The sequence below is a fragment of the Podarcis melisellensis genome (genome assembly GCF_964234715.1).
Source record: "Podarcis melisellensis genome assembly, chromosome: Z".
Taxonomy (NCBI): domain Eukaryota; kingdom Metazoa; phylum Chordata; class Lepidosauria; order Squamata; family Lacertidae; genus Podarcis; species Podarcis melisellensis.
The window spans coordinates 22,715,622-22,736,134 of NC_138547.1; the positions used below are offsets into that span (position 1 = coordinate 22,715,622).

General features: G+C 42.2%; 1 protein-coding gene and 1 long non-coding RNA gene across 4 annotated transcripts in view; one reads left to right on the forward strand and one right to left on the reverse strand.

Annotated features, from left to right (window-relative positions):
- The window catches only part of LOC309362020 (cysteine-rich hydrophobic domain-containing protein 2-like), a gene marked incomplete at its 5' end in the record, with an annotated part of 30,229 nt that extends 14,977 nt beyond the window's left edge, over window positions 1-15,252 (reverse strand). For both annotated transcript variants that reach the window (XM_081897496.1, XM_081897495.1), the window contains one exon: window positions 14,777-15,252. In XM_081897496.1, the coding sequence (XP_081753622.1) occupies window positions 14,777-15,252 (476 nt within the window). The remainder of the gene's footprint in view (window positions 1-14,776) is intronic.
- On the forward strand, window positions 15,018-20,335 carry LOC309362051. 2 transcript variants are annotated; one of them, XR_014164739.1, is made up of 3 exons: window positions 15,133-15,275; window positions 18,512-18,895; window positions 19,437-20,335. It is a non-coding gene; the product is annotated as an uncharacterized lncRNA (long non-coding RNA). The 2 variants fall into 2 exon arrangements; XR_014164738.1 differs by lacking the exon at window positions 19,437-20,335 and having other exon boundaries at window positions 15,018-15,157; window positions 18,512-18,760.
- Window positions 20,336-20,513: the final 178 nt, after the last annotated feature.

Genomic DNA, 20,513 nt, shown 5'->3' on the forward strand with positions numbered 1-20,513 from the left:
CTTTCTCTAAAATTAAAGCTGTAGATGTAATTGTTAGCATAGATATCAAAGGAAATGTGAGAGAATTTTCCCTGATAGACATGAGGGAGACAAAAACACACAAGCATGCCCACAGATACAGAAGGGGAGAAGGAAGAAACAAGGCTTAAGCAACTGAAGGCAGCAGTTATTCAAAGCAGCACTGGACAGCAGCATTCGCATCTCTTGCCATGTGAGACAGAAAGGGCTTATGAGTCTCTCAAACTACAGAGAGAAATAAATAGATAAATGGAGAAGAAAGGAAACTGTTTATCCATTTATTTATTCCCTGTGCACAGAGACATCTGCGCAAAGGCATACGGTTTCCGGACTTTGTGAGGGCGGTACCAGCCACCCTCCCAAAGTCAGATAAAATGGATCTTCTCATATTTTTGCCACCTCAATTTCTCTGTGCTTTTCTTCTGTCTATGAAGAAAGATCCAGGGCTCTCAGAGATCACTTGCCCTGCCCTCCCAAAGTCAGACAAAATAAAGGCACATTTGAGGAAACCCAGAAAAAGGAACACACAGAGAGAAGGGGAGAAGGGAGGAATGAGGCTTAAACAGCAGGGTAAGGTTTATTATTATTATTATTTTGAACTCAGAAGTAAATGACCCCAATCTATTTTTCCATGTGAGGGACCCAGCAGGGCTCAGGTGTCAGGAGGTGTGTGTGTGGGAAGTAAGTAGATTAATTTAAATAAAAGGAAACCCACTCTCCATTTATTTATTCCCACGCATAGAGACACCTGTGCAAAACTGCAATCTCATAAGGCTTTCCCAGCTTTGGAGGGCAGTGTCAGGGCCATGGCAGCACCTCAGACTGTCCATCCAAACCTTTTGAGGCCAATATTTCTCACCCACAAGTGGAGTTTCTCAGTTATGGATCTTGCAAAAATTGTGGCATCTCAGCTTAGGGAACTGTACTCCTAGCACTGCTCTGGCTGTGGGAAGGAAGATTCAGGTCTCTGTTGTGGTCCTAGTGCCCTTCCCTCCTTCCCAAAGATGGGCAAGCACTTCTTGAGCTTCCGGCTTAGGGGAGGCTGTGCCAAAGTCCTTGCGCCACCCTCCAAAAGCCAGACAAAATGGAGGCGCTCTGTTATCTTTTATAAAATGGCGGCTTGTGAGTCCGCTATTTGGCACCCCCAAGTGGATCTTCATAATATTGCTCCGCCTAGGACTTTTGGATGAATGATTTAACACTGTGTTGTTTAAAAATGGGAACAACAATAATGGACTAAAAACAGTGTTAAGTACCTCAGGGAGGAACCTCTGCCCCCATTGAGAAATGTAGGTCCTACCTGTAATGTATGTTTTGATAAATGAAAATGCATGGAGATTGACACACTGAAATGGTATCCTACACAAAGGAAAATGGCTGCAACTAGGTCTGGACGATGCCTGTTTTTCAACATCGCGATATGTCACCAGTTAAACATTGTGATATACTGATGTAACACAATGTTTGAATAAGGATGAAATTATGAAGAGACAAATGGGGCAATGTCCTGGAAACTGCTGCTACTTAGAGGTCTGTATTACCTTTAACAAATTGTTCCAACTGTTGTTTAATGGTAATTTTAAAATTAGGACACTTTCCCTAAAATTAAAGCTATATAATTAGTGGCATAGATTTCAATGGAAATGTGAGAAAATGTTACCTAATAGACATGAGGGGAGACACAGGCGCACAACCCTGCACACATATACAAAATGGAAGAATGGAGGGAGGAGGCTTAAACAAAAAGCAAGGTTTATTATTATTTTTTAACTCAGAAGTAAATAACCCCTGTACAGGACTGTCATTGTTCTGTGAAGGAAATCTGCAGCACTGCTCCGGCTCTGGAAGGAAGATTCAGGGTTCTGGCATGGTCCTAGAGCCCTTCCCAAAGATGGGCAAACACTTCTTAGGCTTCCGTAATTAGGAAGGCAGTGCAAGGACTATGGCGGCATCCCAGAGCCTCCACCCTGCTCTCCAAAAGCCACACAAAATGGAGGCACTCTGTAATCTTTACAAAATGGCACCCTGTGTGAAGCTAATATGTGGTACCACCAAGTGGATCTTCATAATATTGCACCAACTATGACTTTTGGATGAATGAAATAACACTGTGCTGTTTAAAAATGAGAACAGCAATAATGGGGTTAAAAACAGTGTTAAGCACCTCAGGGGAGAAAAAAACCCTACAAGAAAAGCAGGTCCTGTATTCAATGTATCATAAATGAGGTTCTGCTCCTTCAAAACGCATGGAGTTTGAGAGACTAAGTAGGTCTGGACAATGTCTGGTTTTCAACATCGTGATATGTCACCAGCTAAACATCGCAATATACCAATATAACACAATGTCTGAAATAAGGATGAAACTATATAGAGATGAATGGGGCAATGTCCTGGCAACTGCTGCTCCTCAAAGTTCTTATATTTACTTAGCTTTACCTTATTGTTACCACTGTTATTTTATTGCACAGATAAATTTTAAATCAGCACACTTTTTAAATATTAAATCTGTAGAAATAATTAACAGCACAGGTATGAAAGGAAAGGTGAGAGAGGGTTCCCTTACAGACACAAAGGAGACACATACAGAAGCACACACAGAGAGAGAAGGGGAGAAGGGAGGAAGGAGGCTTAAACAACAGAGCAAGCTTTTTATTATTATTTTTAACTCAGATGTAAATAACCAGAAGCGAGCCCTGGCTGAAGGCAGTGCTGCACAGCAACATGAACTGCTTTTGGGAGGCAAGGCAGAAAGGGCACAGGCACCTGTACAAAGCTGTGATTGCAAAAGATCTTTTCAAGGGTGTGTCATCTCCCTCTAGCTCAGGGATAGTCCTAGAGCCCTTCCCTTCTTACAAAAAATGGGCAAGCACTTACTATGCTTCCGTCATTGGGAAGGCGGTGCCAGGGCTCTGGTGGCGACCAAGCCCTTGCGCCACCCTCCAAAAGCCAGACAAAATGGAGGCACTGTTATCTTTTATAAAATGGCGGTTTGTGAGCGCTATTTAGCACCCCAAGCGGATCTTCATAATATTGCACCACTTAGGACTTTTGGATGAATGAAAAAGCATAGCGTGGTGTAAAAATGAGAGCAGCAATAATGGCATGCGAAGAGCATTAAGCACTTGAGGGATGACAAATCCCTACAAGAAAAGCAGGTTCTATATGCAATGTATCATATGAAAGATGAGGTTCTGCTCCTTGAAAAGGCACTGAGACTGATAGATTTAAATAAGTATCCAACATCAAGTCTGGCTTTAAGCACTGTGGTATACCAGTAGGTGTGCATCAAGAAATACTGATACAGCACGGTGTCTGAAATTAGGATTAAACTATGTAGAGGCAAATGGACTCATGTCCCGGCTACTGCTACTATTTAGAGGTCTGAAACATAAATATTTACTTACCTTTAACATATTGTTATAACTGTTATTTTCTGATACAGATAATTTTTAAATTAGCACACTTTCTCTAAAATTAAAGCTGTAGATGTAATTGTTAGCATAGATATCAAAGGAAATGTGAGAGAATTTTCCCTGATAGACATGAGGGAGACAAAGACACACAAGCATGCCCTCAAATCCAGAAGGGGAGAAGGGAGAAACAAGGCTTAAGCAACTGAAGGCAGCAGTTATTCAAAGCAGCACTGGACAGCAGCATTCGCATCTCTTGCCATGTGAGACAGAAAGGGCTTATGAGTCTCTCAAACTACAGAGAGAAATAAATAGATAAATGGAGAAGAAAGAAAACTGTTTATCCATTTATTTATTCCCCGTGCACAGAGACATCTACGCAAAGGCATAAGGTTTCTGGACTTTGGGAGGGTGGTACCAGTCACGCTCCCAAAGTCAGATAAAAATGATCTTCTCAAGAGAGACACACACAGATACAGAAGGGGAGAAGGAAGAAACAAGGCTTAAGCAACTGAAGGCAGCAGTTATTCAAAGCAGCACTGGACAGCAGCATTCGCATCTCTTGCCATGTGAGACAGAAAGGGCTTATGAGTCTCTGGAACTACAGAGAGAAATAAATAGATAAATGGAGAAGAAAGGAAACGGTTTATCCATTTATTTATTCCCCGTGCGCAGAGACATTTGTGCAAAGGCATAAGGTTTCTGGACTTTCGGAGGGCGGTACCAGCCACTCTCCCAACGTCACATAAAATTGATCTTCTCAAGAGAGACACACAAACAGGAGCACACACACAGAGAGAAGGGGAGAAGGTACAAACTAGGCTTCAAGAACAGAACAAAGTTTATTATTATTTTTAACTCAGTAGTAAATAACCTGCCTATTTTTCCATGTGACAAGTGGCAGCTTGTAATATAGCCTAGTTCAGGGCAGCAGCCATTCAAAATGCAGTGTTTGACTGCAACGTATGCGACTTTCAGAAGGCTTAGCACAAAAGGTCAGGAGCTGCAGAGGGAAGCAAACACTAAACAGAGAGTGAAGGACACCCACTCTCCATTTATTTATTCCCACGCATAGAGACACCTGCATAAACTAGGATCACATAAGGTTTCTGCTGGCTTTAGGAGGGTGGTGCCACGGGGGGGGGGGGAACCATACAAGCATGTCCTGCATGTAGTGTATGATATCACATATAAGGTTCTGCTCCTTGCAAAGGTTTGGAGATAGACAGAGTGAAATGAGCATCCTGCATATGGTAAACCCAGAAAAGAAAAGGACTGCAACTAGGTCTGGACACTGTCTGGTTTTGAACATTGTGATATCTCACCAGCTAAACATCTGATGTAACACAATGTCTGAATACATACAAGTGTGCACACATACACAGCAAGGAAGAAGGGAGGAAGGGGGCTAAAGCAACAGGGCAAGGTTTATTTTTATCTTTAACTTTAGAAGTAAATAACCCCAGCCTATTTTTATATGGAACAAGTTTTGACTTCCAAGCAAGCTCCACCTGCGCAGGCTGAGTGAGGATCCGAGAAGGAAGATCTAGAACTCTGGCACAGTCATGGAGACATTCACTCCTTCCCAAAGATGGGCAAGCACAGAGCCCTTGCGCTGCCTGCACTTTTGTAATCTTTCACAAAATAATGCATTATACGAAGCTAATATGTGGTGCCACCAAGTGGAACTTCTTAATATTGCACAGCTAGCACTTATAGTGGAAAGAAAAAGCTTAGCACTGTGTAAAAATGAAAACAGCAATAATGGACTGGAAACAGAGTAAATACCTCAAGAGGAAAAATCCCTATGAGAAAAGCAGGCCCTACATGCAATGTATTATATGATGACCATCTGTCATGGATGTTTAGCTGAGCTTCCTGCACTGCAGCAGGTTGGACTAGATGACCCTTGGGGTCCCTTCCAACTCCACAATTCTACAATTCTATGATTTATGAGCTTCTGCTACTTGAAAAGGCTGCATCCTACATAAACAAAGGTCAGAATGGGAAAGGGCTGCAAGTAGGGGTGGGAGATGTGACATGCCACCAGATAAACATCATATTATACCAGTATAATACATTGTTTGAAATAAGGATAGAATTATGAGGCAGAGAATGGGCTAATGTCCAAGCAACTGTTACTACTTTGGCATCTGAAACTTTAAAATGTTTACTTACCTTTAACATATTGTTACAACTTTTATTTTACTGTATGGATAATATTTAAATTAGCACACTTTCTCTAAAATTAAAGCTACAGTATAGATGTACAGCATGGATATCAAATGAGAGGTGAAAAAACATCCCATAACAGACAGGAGAGAAATGCACACACAGAGAAGGAGAGAAGGTAGAAAATAGGCTTGAACAACATGGCAAGGTTTATTTTTATTTCTTTTAACTCAGAAGTAAATGACCCCAGTCTGTTTTTCCATGGGCTTCCAAGCTGCCAGGTTGCTCTCAGCTGTTCAATGGCAGGGTTAGGCAGCAACACGTGCAGCTTTTGGGAGGCAGGGTAGAAATGGCTTAGAGTATCAAGAGCTGCAGAGGGAAGTAAATAAACAAATGGAGAGCGAAGTAAACCCCATCTCTATCTATTTATCCCATGCATAGAGAGATTTCCCGGTTTTCGGAGGTCAATGCCAGGGCTGGCCCTATGCCCCACCCAATGATGGATAAAATAGATTTGCCCTCTGAAAGCCGGACAAAATGGAGGCAGTTTGTAATCTTTCACATAATTGTGCCCAGTGGGAGACCAATACTTGGCACCACCAAGTGATTTTCTCAATTTTGTGCCACCTCAGGCTTTTGGATGAAGGAAATAGCATAGTATTATGTAAAAATGGGAACAGTAATACGTAATGGATTGCAAACAGTACCTCGGGGAGGAAAAAATCCTACAGGAAAAGCAGGTCCTGCATGTGATGCATTATATAATATATGAGGTTTTGCTCCTTGAAAAGGCTTAGAGATTGACAGGCTGAAATGAGCATCCTACATAAACATAGGTCAGAAAGGAAAAGGGCTGCAACTAATATAGCTCAATGTCTGAAATAAGCATGTAACTATGAATGTATTGGTGGCTAGGGAAGAAGGTATGCTGAGCAGAACGCAAGAAAAGCAAGTACTCTGCTTAGTCTGAATGAATATTGGCCTGGTTCCCACATAATGCTAAACCGTGGCTCATTAAACTATCCCCCGACCCAAGCTTTGCACCATCTTCAAGGTTAAGCCAACGTGGAAATCTTCCAGTTCCTCTGACTGATACTAACACAGCTGCATCTAATACAGGAGGGCCTCAAAGAGTGACTCTAAAGAAATCTCCGCTCCTTAGGAATGTTGAGGAAAGAGCAACGATAAACATAACCCTAATTAACTCTATATTAGAGGAAATTGAAGAAATAACAAACAGTATTCAAGATTCGATGCGTGACCTCAACAAGCCTAGGGTAAACCCCCATGAACCTGCTCATTTGGGCAGCAGGAATATGAATAATGATAGGTCTGGAAAAGAGGAGATACTGGCCTTTCTACAGGAGGAATCCCAGGTAAGGGACTCACCCAACCAAGAAAGGCAGGCATTTGCAGACCAAGGGACTGGACCCAACTATACGCTGAATTAGCATGTATGACACTATAGATATTTCATCCACACTTCTGCCAATAGAACAGACTTTGCCCCCAGTTAAGGAGGATGAGCGAGCAAGGTGAGAAACTACACAGATGTCTGGGGAATTATCTGAACTTGATCAGGAGATGCACACTGGGAAGCTGGTCACCCTGAGCGCTGAGTTGCAATTCTGCCTAGCTGAGGACCAACCAGAAACTTCCCCGATAGGTAACACAATGCCTAACCTGCCGGATGTATCACAAACTACTAAGCAACCTACTCTCCCACCTGTGTTCTAGGACTGCCTCAAAGCCCATCTGCAAGAAGTTAATATCTTAGTACATCAACCTTCATCTTGCCTCGCAAATGCTGACTTGGTTATGCTGGCACTAGAGGACACCTCAACAGAAGAACCCCCAGGAACGATTTCTGGGATGCATATTCCCGTCGATGCTCTCAGTCCTAGCGATCTCACCCCCCCCCCCAAAATTGGCTACTCAACTTCGAACAAGGAGTCGACAGCAGACAGTTCAAGAAGCGTCGACACCAGGGACCATGGTCTAACTGGCGCCCCTGAGGCACTAGAGGAAATGCTACAGGTTCCGCCTGGGGCCCCTAGTGATAGCCAATCTAATGACATCTACTTAGACTGACTTTGTGCCAAGGTGGGAAACCTGGTGCAACACTCTTCCCTGAAGTTGCTATCATGGAACGTGGCAGAATGATCCTCAAAGTTATGCTATCCTGACTTTGTTAAGTTAATAAGAGAGCACAATATAGTTTGTTTACAAGAAACTTGGTCAACACGGCACATTGACTTTGCCGACTATAACGCCTATGCGGTTCTGGCAGTCAAACTCCACGAGAAAGGCAGGCCCTCGGGTGGCTTGCTAACCCTGGTGGCCCCCCATATAAAATGTGAACACATTCTCTTGACTAATGCAAATTGCAAAATTTTAGCAACAAATTTTAGCTGGAGAGCCAGGAAATCTTACTAGTCAACGTGTATAATCCTCCCACCTCTACTGTCATAGCCAAGAACCATCAATGAGATCTCCTTGCACACGTGCTCAAGAATCTGGACACTATTTGCCCCGATTTTCCCATTGTCTTGACAGGCGATTTTAATGCCCGCCTATGCCAAGGGCAGGAAGTATATACAACAGCTTGGGAGATCTTGGACTCTACTGCTCTTCCTGACTTCTGCTTATGGGAACAAGAATCACAGGACTTAGAAATCAACCTGGCGGGATTACAGCTCACCAAGCTGACTACCATCAGGGTTTTGGTGTGGCTTAATGGGCTGCCAGACTAGGAAGGCTCTGGGAACTTTACCTTCCTCTCCTCACAAGGAAATAGTGTGGTAGACTATATTCTGGTCCCCACTAAATTGCTGCCCCAAGTGGTTGAGTTCCACATAGGTGATCCTATGCTTAGTGACCATCTCCCTCTTCAATGTAAATTTGTCTTTCCATCGAGAGTGCCAGAATATATAATCAATCCACCCCACCCCACCCCCAGGTACAGTGTCCTCAGTACATAAGGATTCGAATTAATGAGCATACACTATCGTCTTTCCAAACCTTGGTGCATTCTGATCGTGTGATTCACCTGATCTCGGTAGGGAGTGGTGAACTTTCCCCAATAGCTAGAGTCACTTGGTTTGAGGAGCTTATGGACACTCTAACCAAATTGCCCCATTCACACTCGCACAGGCCACCTAAGAAACCAGGGTTTGGCGAGTGGACTGATAACAAAATCAAAGGCATTATAGTAGAGGTTAGGAGAATATTTGAGAGTCTAGAGAGGCAGGCACCTCTCAATTGCCTGACACATATTTCGTTAGGGAGTCTATCCAGTTTAGCCAGATAAGATACAACCAGGCTTGCTGGGATTCACTGCTTTCAGCCATCCTTACCAATGATCATAAGAAATTTTGGAAGGTTATTGCAGACCCCCCACAGACCCAAGATCATCGACTGACATTGATTCCATCTATGCCATGGGTAGAGTATTTTAAGGCGATATTCTACGACGGTTGTATTCCATCAGACAGCCAAGATCTTCCCGCTTCTTCGACCCTGTTTGAGTGGCCCCCTGTCTCCATTACTGAAGTCGAAAATTTAATTTCTCAGATGAAATTAGGCAAAGCCGCAGGCCCTGATGCCGTCCCGCCTGAACTAATTAAAGCCAAGCCAGACTGGTGGGCTCCGATTCTAGCAGAACTATTCACTGTGGTGGACAGAATTGGAATTATGCCTAATTCATGGCAGAAATCCATAATCATCCCAATCTTTAAAAAGGGGGACAAAAACATACCGTCCAACTATCGACCAATAAATCTATTGTCAAATACTGTATTGGGAAATTGTATGCAAAACATCTATTATCCGAATTAACCACGTGGCTTGACGTGAACAACATCATAGGCCCAGAGCAGGCAGGGTTTAGGCCAGGCAAATCCACTTTACATAACTGTATAGTGTTATCCCATTTAGCCGCCAAGTACAGTGGTACCTCGGGTTAAGTACTTAATTCATTCTGGAGGTCCATACTTAAACTAAAACTGTTCTTAACCTGAAGCACCACTTTAGCTAATGGAGCCTCCTCCTGCTGCTGCTGCGCCACCGGAGCACGATTTCTGTTCTTATCCTGAAGCAAAGTTCTTAACTTGAAGCACTATTTCTGGGTTAGTGGAGGCTGTAACCTGAAGCGTATGTAACCTGAAGCATATGTAACCCGAGATACCACTGTACATGCAAGACCATAAAGAAGGCCTATATGTGGCCTTTTCAGATCTTAAGGCTGCTTTTGATTCAGTTGATAGAGGGCTGTTATGGTCCAAACTGGAGTCATTGGGCCTAGACCCTAGGTTACTTTACTTGATTAAAAAGCTTTACTCAAATAATACCTGTCGTATAAGAATAACCCCAGGGGACGAGGTGTCAGACCCTGTTGTTATAAATAAAGGTGTGAAACAGGGCTGTGTTCCTGCTCCCTCTCTTTTTAATCTCTTCCTAAATGACCTTGCCCCATTATTAAAACTGGTGGATGCTCAGAGCCCAAAACTCAATGCATCAAAAATTCCCACTCTCCTATATGCAGATAATATGATTCTGCTCTCATGGTCAGGAATTGGCTTAAAGCGTCTGCTAAATGCCTGTATCGACTATCTGTCTAGAATGAAAATGAGCATTAACTTCGATAAAAGCAAAATAATGGGTTTCAGGAATTATCGTAAGAGCCAAAGTTGGGTTTTTGGTGGGAAACACATCCAGCAGGTATTCGAATTCAACTATTTGGGGATCACTTTCCCATCACATGCTCCGGTGGTCTTCGCATTGCGCAGAGGCGGCAGACGCCAGCAAGCTGTCTATGCAGGCCATAATGCGCTTCTTTGCAACAAGAGGTAACTAACACATCACTTCTGCCCTTAAGGTTTTTAATGTCAAAGTTAGAGCTCAACTGCGCTATGGAATTTCAGTCTGGATAATAATAATAATAATAATAATAATAATAATAATAATAGTTTTATTTATACCCCGCCCATCTGGCTGGGCTTCCCCAGCCACTCTGGGCGGCTTCCAAAAAAAAATGTCAGGGTTTACCCAGTCAATGGAATGAGTACAGGCAGCCTATCTATTTAAGATTTTCGCTGTCCCATGCTGTGTACCTTACGCAGCCCTGTGTCTAGAGGGAGGCCAACATAAGCTAGAGATCGTTGCCTGGATGAGTTTTCTTTTATGCTGGCTAAACATTTATTTTTCAGCAGACAAAGATACTTTACTTAGCAAAGTTCTGTCAGACTCCTTCCCTTCCCCAGGACTACAATTGTTTTGCACAAAGGTACGGCAACTTGGGCTTTCAGAGGATCTCTTGGGTGCTGTGGCTTTTCCAATCGCCAAGGCCATGTTAAAAACTAGGCTGTGGGACATAGATCGCCAGGAACCAATTTCAGCTGTGGAAAAAACATGTTCCCTTCTTTATTTTCGACTCTCTTGAGCGCAGGAATTTAACCTCAATTATCTACAATTTTTGTTTAACCCGCAAGAAAGAAGGGCTTTTTCGCTGGCTAGGTTCAATTCTAATCCTAACCTCCTTTGGGGTAGGTTTGCGGGTATGGCAGAAGGAGATAGGATCTGCTCATGTTATGCCCACCTGGTGGAAACTGTAGCTCACATGGTCCTTAAAAATGTATGATGATCTCCACCAACAATTTTTAGACCAACTATGTATCCCAATGTATGTATCCCCAGGAGCTCACCAAGACAGTAGTTAAGTTCCTCTACAGTGGTACCTCGGGTTACAGATGCTTCAGGTTACAGACGCTTCAGGATAAAGACTCCGCTAACCCAGAAATAGTGCCTCGGGTTAAGACTTTGCTTCAGGATGAGGCCCCATTAGCTAAAGTGGTACCTCAGGTTATGAACAGTTTCAGGTTAAGAACAGACCTCCAGAACAAATTAAGTTCTTAACCCGAGGTACCACTGTATTATGCTACAGGACCCTGCCGTTGCTGGAGACCCACAGAGGTGAAATAGATTGCTCGCCTCTTCTTTCCTTTGGCAAATGACTGTACTGATGAAATGGCAACGAGATTGCACTGGCCTATTTACAGTATTCTGAATGTTTGTAAGTGATGCTAATAAAGGTTTGATGATGATGATGATGATGTTATTAAACTATGATTTATTAAACCCCAGTTAAGCATTATTTATGAACCAAGCTCCCCACTTCAGTAATGGTTTGTTTATTAGCAGGCCACAATTTGAAGATGCAGTTTGTGAATGGCTTTTGAATCTTGGTTTACATTAGCTATGGCTTCATTATGTGTGATTACATGTGAACTTGGCACTCTTCCTTAACCAAGGTTTCCTCAGACACTCACTGAACTACAAGCCACGAGGCAAGAGCGGTTGGACAATAAATCAAATTTGGGAAAAACAAGCCATGATTTGTTTGATTGTCTGTGGGAAAAATTCATGATTTGTTCAACAAACCACGGCTTAACCATGCAGACAGTCTATTCACCAAACAACCACAGGAATTAATTAGTGTATTAATTTAAACATTAAATTTAATGTAGCCAGTGTATTAATTTAAACATTTTTTGTAAATAATTCAGTGATTTAACAAGAAATGAGATGCATAATGGGGAACTGAATGTATTCATATTTCTCAAAATGAACCAAGGCACAGCTTAAGCCAGTGATGGCCAGACTCGGCCCTCCAGCTGTTTTTGGACTACAACTCCCATCATCCCTAGCTAACAGGACCAGTGGTCAGGGATATGATGGGAATTGCAGTTCCCAAAGCGCTGGAGGGCCGAGTTTGACCATCACTGGCTTAAGCAAACAGGATGGGAATACAGAAGAAAGAAGGAAAATATACTGAGATGACATATAGGACAGAAGGAAAACAAGAAATACAAGATGCAAACGCTACTCCCAAAAGGAGTAGATATAGCAGTAAGGTGTGATAAAGGTTTATTAAATAGAGTAGAAAAAAATGAAATACAGAGTGGGTGCAATCCAAAACATCCAACCTGATGTTTGTAAGAAAACAGCTGGGAAACAAATTGACAAATACTGTGCAAAGTACGCTCACTTACAAAGAGTCTGAGTGCAAATCCAATAAATATAAAATGATAAAACAATGCTTATGGTGTTTAAAAGACTACAATTATTAAGGATTAATAAAAGGTTTAGAAGATGCTTTTTAAAATGATATGGTAAAAATCAAAAGTACAGTGGTACCTCAGGTTACACACGCTTCAGGTTACATACGCTTCAGGTTACAGACTCTGCTAACCCAGAAATAGTGCTTCGGGTTAAGAACTTTGCTTCAGGGTGAGAACAGAAATCGTGCTCCGGCGGCGCAGCAGCAGCAGGAGGCCCCATTAGCTAAAGTGGTGCTTCAGGTTAAGAACAGTTTCAGGTTAAGAACAGACTTCCGGAACGAATTAAGTACTTAACCACTGTATTTCTTAGAAATAAAAGATGGTTCTCTTGTTGTATTAAGATGTTCCTTTTCTATTCAGTAGCACAGTATACAACACTGACTATCATGAACCATTTTTGGAGAAGTGTGAGTAAAATTCAATAGCAATATTAACAAAGAAGTGTAGTTTTCATAGCATAAAATATATTTTTTAATAAACAATACATGTAATTTTTTTCAAATGACCCTATTTGTGTAAACTATCAGCAGTTATGTGAGACTCAATAGTTTTTGTTCTAATCCAAAGAGAACAACTTCTGAACTGTTGCTTTACTGAAAGTATCAGCCCTGTTCAGTTGCTAAACTTTGCAATGTTTCAATAAATTTTATGTACTGCTCCAACCTATTTTTAATTTGTATATTGCTTTTAAAATGTTGGTTGCTTTTAATAAACATGCTGCTAACATTAAAATGGAAAGGTGGGATCAAAATGCCGTTATGAATAAAACATGCAAAACCCATATAGCTGTGCTTTTTGCCTTTACTGCAGTACAGAACTCAACTGGCTAAATTAAGCTAGACGAAAAGTTAGCAAACCAACCAGCCTAGAGAGGTTGATTCTATTTTGCAGTCATTCAGAAAAACCCAGGATTCTTATGACAGCATGACCAGATTGTTTGGAGCTGTCCTTTTACTAGTCCTGCAGGCCTCAAATCAATCTAATTTTACTTGCCTCAATAGTGTTTTATTGGAGTAATATAATTATGGGTCCTCTCCCCAGCCCAACTTAGCAATTTTTTAGAAAAAGTTTTAAATTAACAGGGTTTTTGTTTTTTAATGCAACCAAATGAGAGAGAGCCATAACTGAATCCCAAGGCATCTAAGGGGATGTGGCAGGTGTCTATGTTGTGGGGTGAGGAGTTGTGCTTTATACAGTATTTATTGTAGGTTGACCACAACTCATTCAATTAAGCCTCAGTGTGTTATCTCCAGATTTGCTTCATTCCGCAGCAAACCTCTTTTCCCCCTTCCAAGCAATAAAATTGGGCACTTGTCATATATCCATTATCCACACGTGCGCGTATAAATCTGTACCCCAAACAACTTCTGATCTGAAAGCCCTTCTCCCGTTCCCAGCCCGCCTCCTCTCTGCACGAGGATTTGCCAGAAAAAGGGCGACAAATGAAAACACAGTACAAAGCTGCTCATGTGGATCGCAGGGCCCTAGTGCCGAGTGAGATATTCCAGGAGGGACCCCCCGCATAGCAGGAAGGGACCTCTGCACCTCCTCCTTCGCAAGGTCTCATCCCCACGAAAGAAAACGAAAAAGGGCTGCACGAATGGCTCTCTGCACACACTCAGGGGCTCCCTCTGCTTCACGGAGTTCCGAAGCATCTGATGAGTTGAATGAGGAAACTGCGCTCTCTGCACCATAGCTGTCAACCTTCCCTTTTTTTTGCGGGAAATTCCCTTATTCCAGTGCCGTTTCCCGCTGCTATCCCAGATTATTAGATATCCCATAGACAGGTGAGGCTGCTGATCCCTTATTTTCAAATCCCTTATTTTCAACTTTTCAAGTTGACAGCTATGCTCTGCACTCCCTCAGAGGCACCCTTGGCGCCAGGCAGGCCTGTAGCCAGCGAGCCCAAACCCCTCCTCCCCCACACACACACCCCGCGTCACCGCCGCCCTCCCCTTCTTCCCTCGCCCCGCCCCTTTCGCCCCGCCCCCTGCCCAGTCCCGTCAGCCAGCAGCCGCCCTCTCCCTCTCCCCGTCACCCCTTCCCCAGGTTCCTTACACAGTGATTTGCCCGGCGCCCCTCACAGCCACGGGTTCAGGCGCGTCCCGGAGCCGCGGCAGCTCCTGACTCCTCACCACAGTCTCGGACTCCTCCTCCTCTTCGTCTTCCTCCTCCTCCAGCTCATAGATAGTGTCAAAGTCAGCCATGTTGGGGAGCAGGACGCTCATCGCCCCCCCTCCCTCTCCGGCTCGCGATCTAGAAACGCGCGTGCGCCCCGCTCGCGGGAGATGGGGGGGGTGGCCCAGGTTGGCGGCAGTTAGTCGCTGGCTCGCGGGAGGCCTGTGGGCATGCGCCGAGTGGGGCCGCCGCAGCCGTCGAGGCTTTTGGAGACGAACCCGAAGCTGAAGACAGTTTAGAGGCCGGGAAGCACCTGAAGAAGTAAGAGGTGGTGCTGCGATTTCGGCTGCGACGACCCACATAGCCTGGTCCTGTGAATGGTTTCCCGGCTTTCTGGGTTGAGAAGTTGTCTTCATCACCCAGCAGTGGAAACACGCAGGTGGTTTGACAAGGGATAAGGAGTGCGGAAAAAATCGTTGGCTGGCACGTCAGATGAAAGTAAAAAGCAGCCAACTGAGCTCCTTGCCACGTGGAAGAATGGAGTTTCTTCGTAAAACCCACACCCCCAAAAGCAGCGGTTCTCCACTTGTGGGTCCCCAGATGTTGGACTACAACTCCCATCATCCCTGAGCTCTGGCCTTGCTAGCTAGGGGTGATGGCAGTTGTAGTTCAACAACATCTGGGGACCCACAGGTTGAGAAAGGCTGCCCTAAAGGCAGTGGACTTCAAATTATTAAACAGAGACTATACCTATCTGTATAAAAAGCAAGTAAATGCACAACCCCAACTGCTAAAGGAAGGGCTTGTGGAAAAAATGAATAAATATCCTCTTCAAGGTCTCCACCTTCTCACAAAGCAATGAGCAATAAAACTATTCCCCCCCCCCAAAAAAAATAGAAACCACAAATGTTGACTGAATTATTGTATCTTTATTATTTGGTTCATTCAACTATTTGTTAAATGCAAGAGAGGGAGAGTTGGCAGCAACTGAGGTGCAAATGTGGACTGCTGTGGCAAAACTTGCCTCACTGTTCATGAGAGAGAAGAATATAGAGTGCAGTCCTTTGTGCAGGATCCACTGGTTGTGGAGCTATAGGATTTGACAAAAGCCCTGCTATGACAGCAAAACAATAGTCCGCCACCAGTGGAATATATTGGCAGCACCATTCCATCAGTGAAGGTATGTTGACAGAGGGAAGTCAGCAGCAGCATAGAAAAACACTGCATCCAAGAGATTGCCAGTGTGATTCCTGGCAGGCACCAGTGTGCTTGCCAGTACCTCCTATGGCACTTGCTAAATGTCTCAATAAATATCACCTCAAAAATCTATAGAGCACAAGACACTGTTTGCTCTTCTTGCTTGGTTCACATTTGCACTGGCTTAGCATCCTCTACAAAGAACACTTTCTTAACGTGCCCACATTTCATTAGGTGTCATTAGGCAGAAGAGGCGTATAAAAAGCTTTCCTCTGAGTGCAGCAGCGGCTGACACTGGTGCCTTTCCTTCATTAATGGTGTGGGGACATGGCTGCACCATTTTGTGGGCCCTTTTCTGCTCTTTTAGATGTGGCAGCTATTTTGTGTGATGTCACACATCCCACAACGGCCAGTTGTGCCACACACCCTCGACAGCTGTTATGTGACCAGGGTCTACTGCACTAATACACCCATTGGCCTCCAAACATTGGTGACTCCTATTTGATGTATGTTATACTCCTTACTGCTTGATAATGCCTTTATGGATGGCATAACTTTATACAGGGAAGCTCTTTCCCATTGACTTAAAAATGTTGCATAACTGCATAGGATATGGTGTAATTCAGCACTCAAGAGCAGCACAACGCCATCAATATATAAAACCCCACACAAGGAGACTAAAACTCAGGTGACAGGACATCTGCCATATTGGCCTCACTAGGGATAACTTTGGTAATGGGAGAAAGGTCTTCACAACACATGGGAATGGATGAGTTTGCTCTGTAAAGAGCCCTTTGCCTGTATTGCAGCTGCAGGGGGAAAGCAGTCAAAGTGAATAATAAGGGTGATCTGTCTAATTTTGTGCCAGATTGGTAGGTTCAGGCCCCAGGCTGCTAGTTGGTTAGCCCTTGTTCCAGACAGAAGTAGAGAATTCAATACAAAATGACTGCATTTATTAGGAACATGTTATTTACCACTATAGCTGTAAATCTGTAATAATGTGGTAGTCTTCGTCTTTGACAATCACTCATAGCTGAGTAAGATTGTCTTCCATGAACACTGTTTTAACTGAGACCAAAAGTGACCGTAGAGGCCAATTCTGGATCCACACGTCCTTCCACAGTGGGGAAATAGGTTTCCGGCTGGGAGTTGATCACAGTGAGGGTTTGCCAAGCATACCTTCCTCTTAGCACATTTCTCCCTTTCGTCCTGTGGTAGTCCAAGGTACATAGTATGCATTTTATAAGTGTGTTGAAATGATATTTTACAATCATAATTATTTTGACAAAAATAAAACATTTCCTTGTCGTTACGTATGTAATCCTCCAAGACATTGCTGAAGAACCACAAAGAACCACAAATGAAATAACATAATTGCATATTTCAAAAAACTATTATTAACTCAGAAATTCATCAGTTTATCCATGATACAAATTTATAATAAAAGTTGAGCCAGTTGAAAATACAATCCTGCAGGATTGAGAAAATATTGTATTCAAAATATTTTAATAATCTCCATATGATTACTTACAGTGTGGAAAAGTACTTTCATTTGATCATGTACAATCTTATCAAAACGTAATCCTAAACATGTATACTTAGCTCAGAAATAAGTCCTGTTGAAATTAGTGGGGTTTACCTCAAGATAAAAGTGGCTGGATTGCAGCCTGAGTGTAATGTACTTCTATTTTAAACCATATTTTAATTAACTGTTTGTTTGTTGCTGTTTTTTCTATTACGTTTTATTGTAATTCATATCTGGTGTTAGCCACCATGAACCCGGCCCTGGCTGGGGTACAAATAAAATTATTATTACTGCTGCTACTACTACTACTATTTTACTTCTCATGGGCACAACCTACAAGGAAGCTCTTTTGAGAAAAGCCTCTTCAACACAAATTTCCAGTAGATTGGGCTCCATGTATTTAGAAGTCACTGTTCAGACATTTGCCTAAACACACCAATGCTCAACATTTCAAAAGGGTAGGATCCATACAAAATTCTGCCTGCAATATTTGGTCCCCAACGTTCCTGGCATTGTGTGAGGAGGGGATTAGGGGCATTATTCATTTACTTTAAAAAAAAGAGAGAGGTTTACAACAGTATAAAATAAAACATTAAAATTTCTGATAAAAAGTTAAAAGCAGATATTAAACATATTAAATTTTTTTTTGAAATCAACACTGACTAAAAATAAATAAAACACATGTAACTTCTACAGTGTTGATTTGGGTTCTTAACAAACCTTTCTGATCTTCCCAGGTTGTTTTGATGTGAAAGTTTTGGAACAAACTGTAATGCAAAGTATCCTTTAAAGTAGTTCCCTAAACTCCATTGAGGTGTTAAGATGAAGCACATGCCACACAAAAGAGCAGCAAGAAGTTCTTATTGAGACCTCATTTCACATTCAGACACACAAACCAATTGGTTTGGAATTTACAAGCCCTAAACAAATGTCAACTTCTCTTTCATCTCCAGGAAAACAAGCGGACAGAAATAGATGGATGCCTAATTTCTTTTACTGATTTCTGCAAAATCTCAGAATGGAACCCTGTTCAACTGAATCTGGAAGGTTTCTTTAAATAGTGCACTGAGACATATTTCACTAAAATAGCTAAATCCTTTTGAGTGAAATCCCTAAAGGTGATTGTATAATTTCCGGCTACCTACCTGAATTTGTATGATTTTTTTGTTATTGCTCATTTAATTATTATAACTTGCACACCAGTCATATGAATTTTTACTTTTAAATCACTGGAACTTAATTCATTAAGACTCCTTAACAAGTCTGCACAAGTGTTCACTTATACACACAGTTACTTAGAAGTAGATTCTTCAGATCTCACAAGGACTTACTTAAGGGTAAGCAAACCTAGGATCAGTCTGTAAGGCTGCTATGCACATTTTATTGGGGTTTAGCCCCTTGAATTGAGTGTGGCTTCTTCATAAGCATGCATAGAATTGGTATACGTGGGTCATATTTCATCCAATGCTATTCATACTGAAGAGCAAACTAGTTGAAATTAAGGATACAAATAAACATAGGCTTCAGCTGGTTTACTCTGAGTATGATTCAGTTGGATACAACCCATAGTATGTTCACAGGGCATTTCAAATGCTCAAAGCAGTTCCTATGCATTGGATAAGATTTGTTAAAATATCTATAATTTCTGAGTAAGAAAAACCTTTCTGTGACAGATAATTGCATTTCAAGTTACAAAGTATAAAATTGCAAATGCAAGAGATAAAATTTAAGTGCTCTTATTCTAACACCTCTTTAGTAAATAAGAATAACAGAGATGAGGGAGGGGGAGTTTAACCTATTCCCCCCTCATAAAATTCACAGAACATTTCTTCTAAAGACAATAAAGCTGAAAGAAACTTTTTTTTATTTGCTGTGAAGATTAGCACCCTTTCAGGCAATTTAGCTGCTGAAGAAAAGAGAAGGAAGACACAGTTCTGCATATCAAAGCTGTTTAAAAGAAGTGTTAAAAAGGTCTGTGGCTCACTATGAGAGGTTTTAAAACCAATGGCACACTTGGGTAAGAGAAAGTTGGCACAGCTCACTTGCATTGTGAAATTAATATTCAGATTATACACATTTTAGAAGTATAGGAAGTTGTGTTATATCAGTTCAGACCATTGATCCATCTATGCTGATTTAGCAGGGAATCTCTAGGGTTTCAGCCAGGAATATTTCCCAGCCCTTAATGGAAAGGCTAGGGATTGAACCTGGGACCTTTGTCTGCAAAACATGTGCTCTACCATTGAGCTATAGACCTTCATTTAACATACAGGAACATAGGAAGCTGTCTTATACCGATTCAGACTGTTGCATAATCTAATTCAGTATTGGCACTGACTGGCAGTGGCATTCTAGGGATTCAGATGCATTTCTCTAAGCCCTACCTATAAATGCTGGGGACTTGGCCCTTTTGCATGTAAAACAGTTGTACCACTGGGCTATAGCCCTTCCCCTATTTCTTGTGCCTTTGCATTTTTATAATAAAATAGGGGAGTGGCTTTTTATTTCATCTTTTCAGCAACCCATTGTATATGCTCTTGTAGCTGTTTTTTTTAGAGAAACCATTTAGGTAAGGAGTTTTGTTTCTCACCAAGCTTCCCATCACCTGTGTTTATTCCTCAGGAAGACCTAGATTTCTGATGATTCCTAGTCTAAAACACTATTGTTGCAGACCATATAGAATCTATGCAACACATCCTTGCTTAACCAATTCCTGGCAGCTTCTTCTATTGGGCAAATATTTTCCCCTCCTGATGCTAACTTCTTTTAAATTATTTATTTTTTAAAAAATATATGCTATCCTGCCTTTCTTTTAAAAGAGAGCTTTCCAAACTTTTCATGTTAGTGACACACTTTTTAGACATTCATCATTTCATGACACAGTACAGTAATTCAATTTAACTAGCAAACTGGAGGTTAAACTAACCCCTTCCAGCCCCTAGAGGAGTTTAGGGA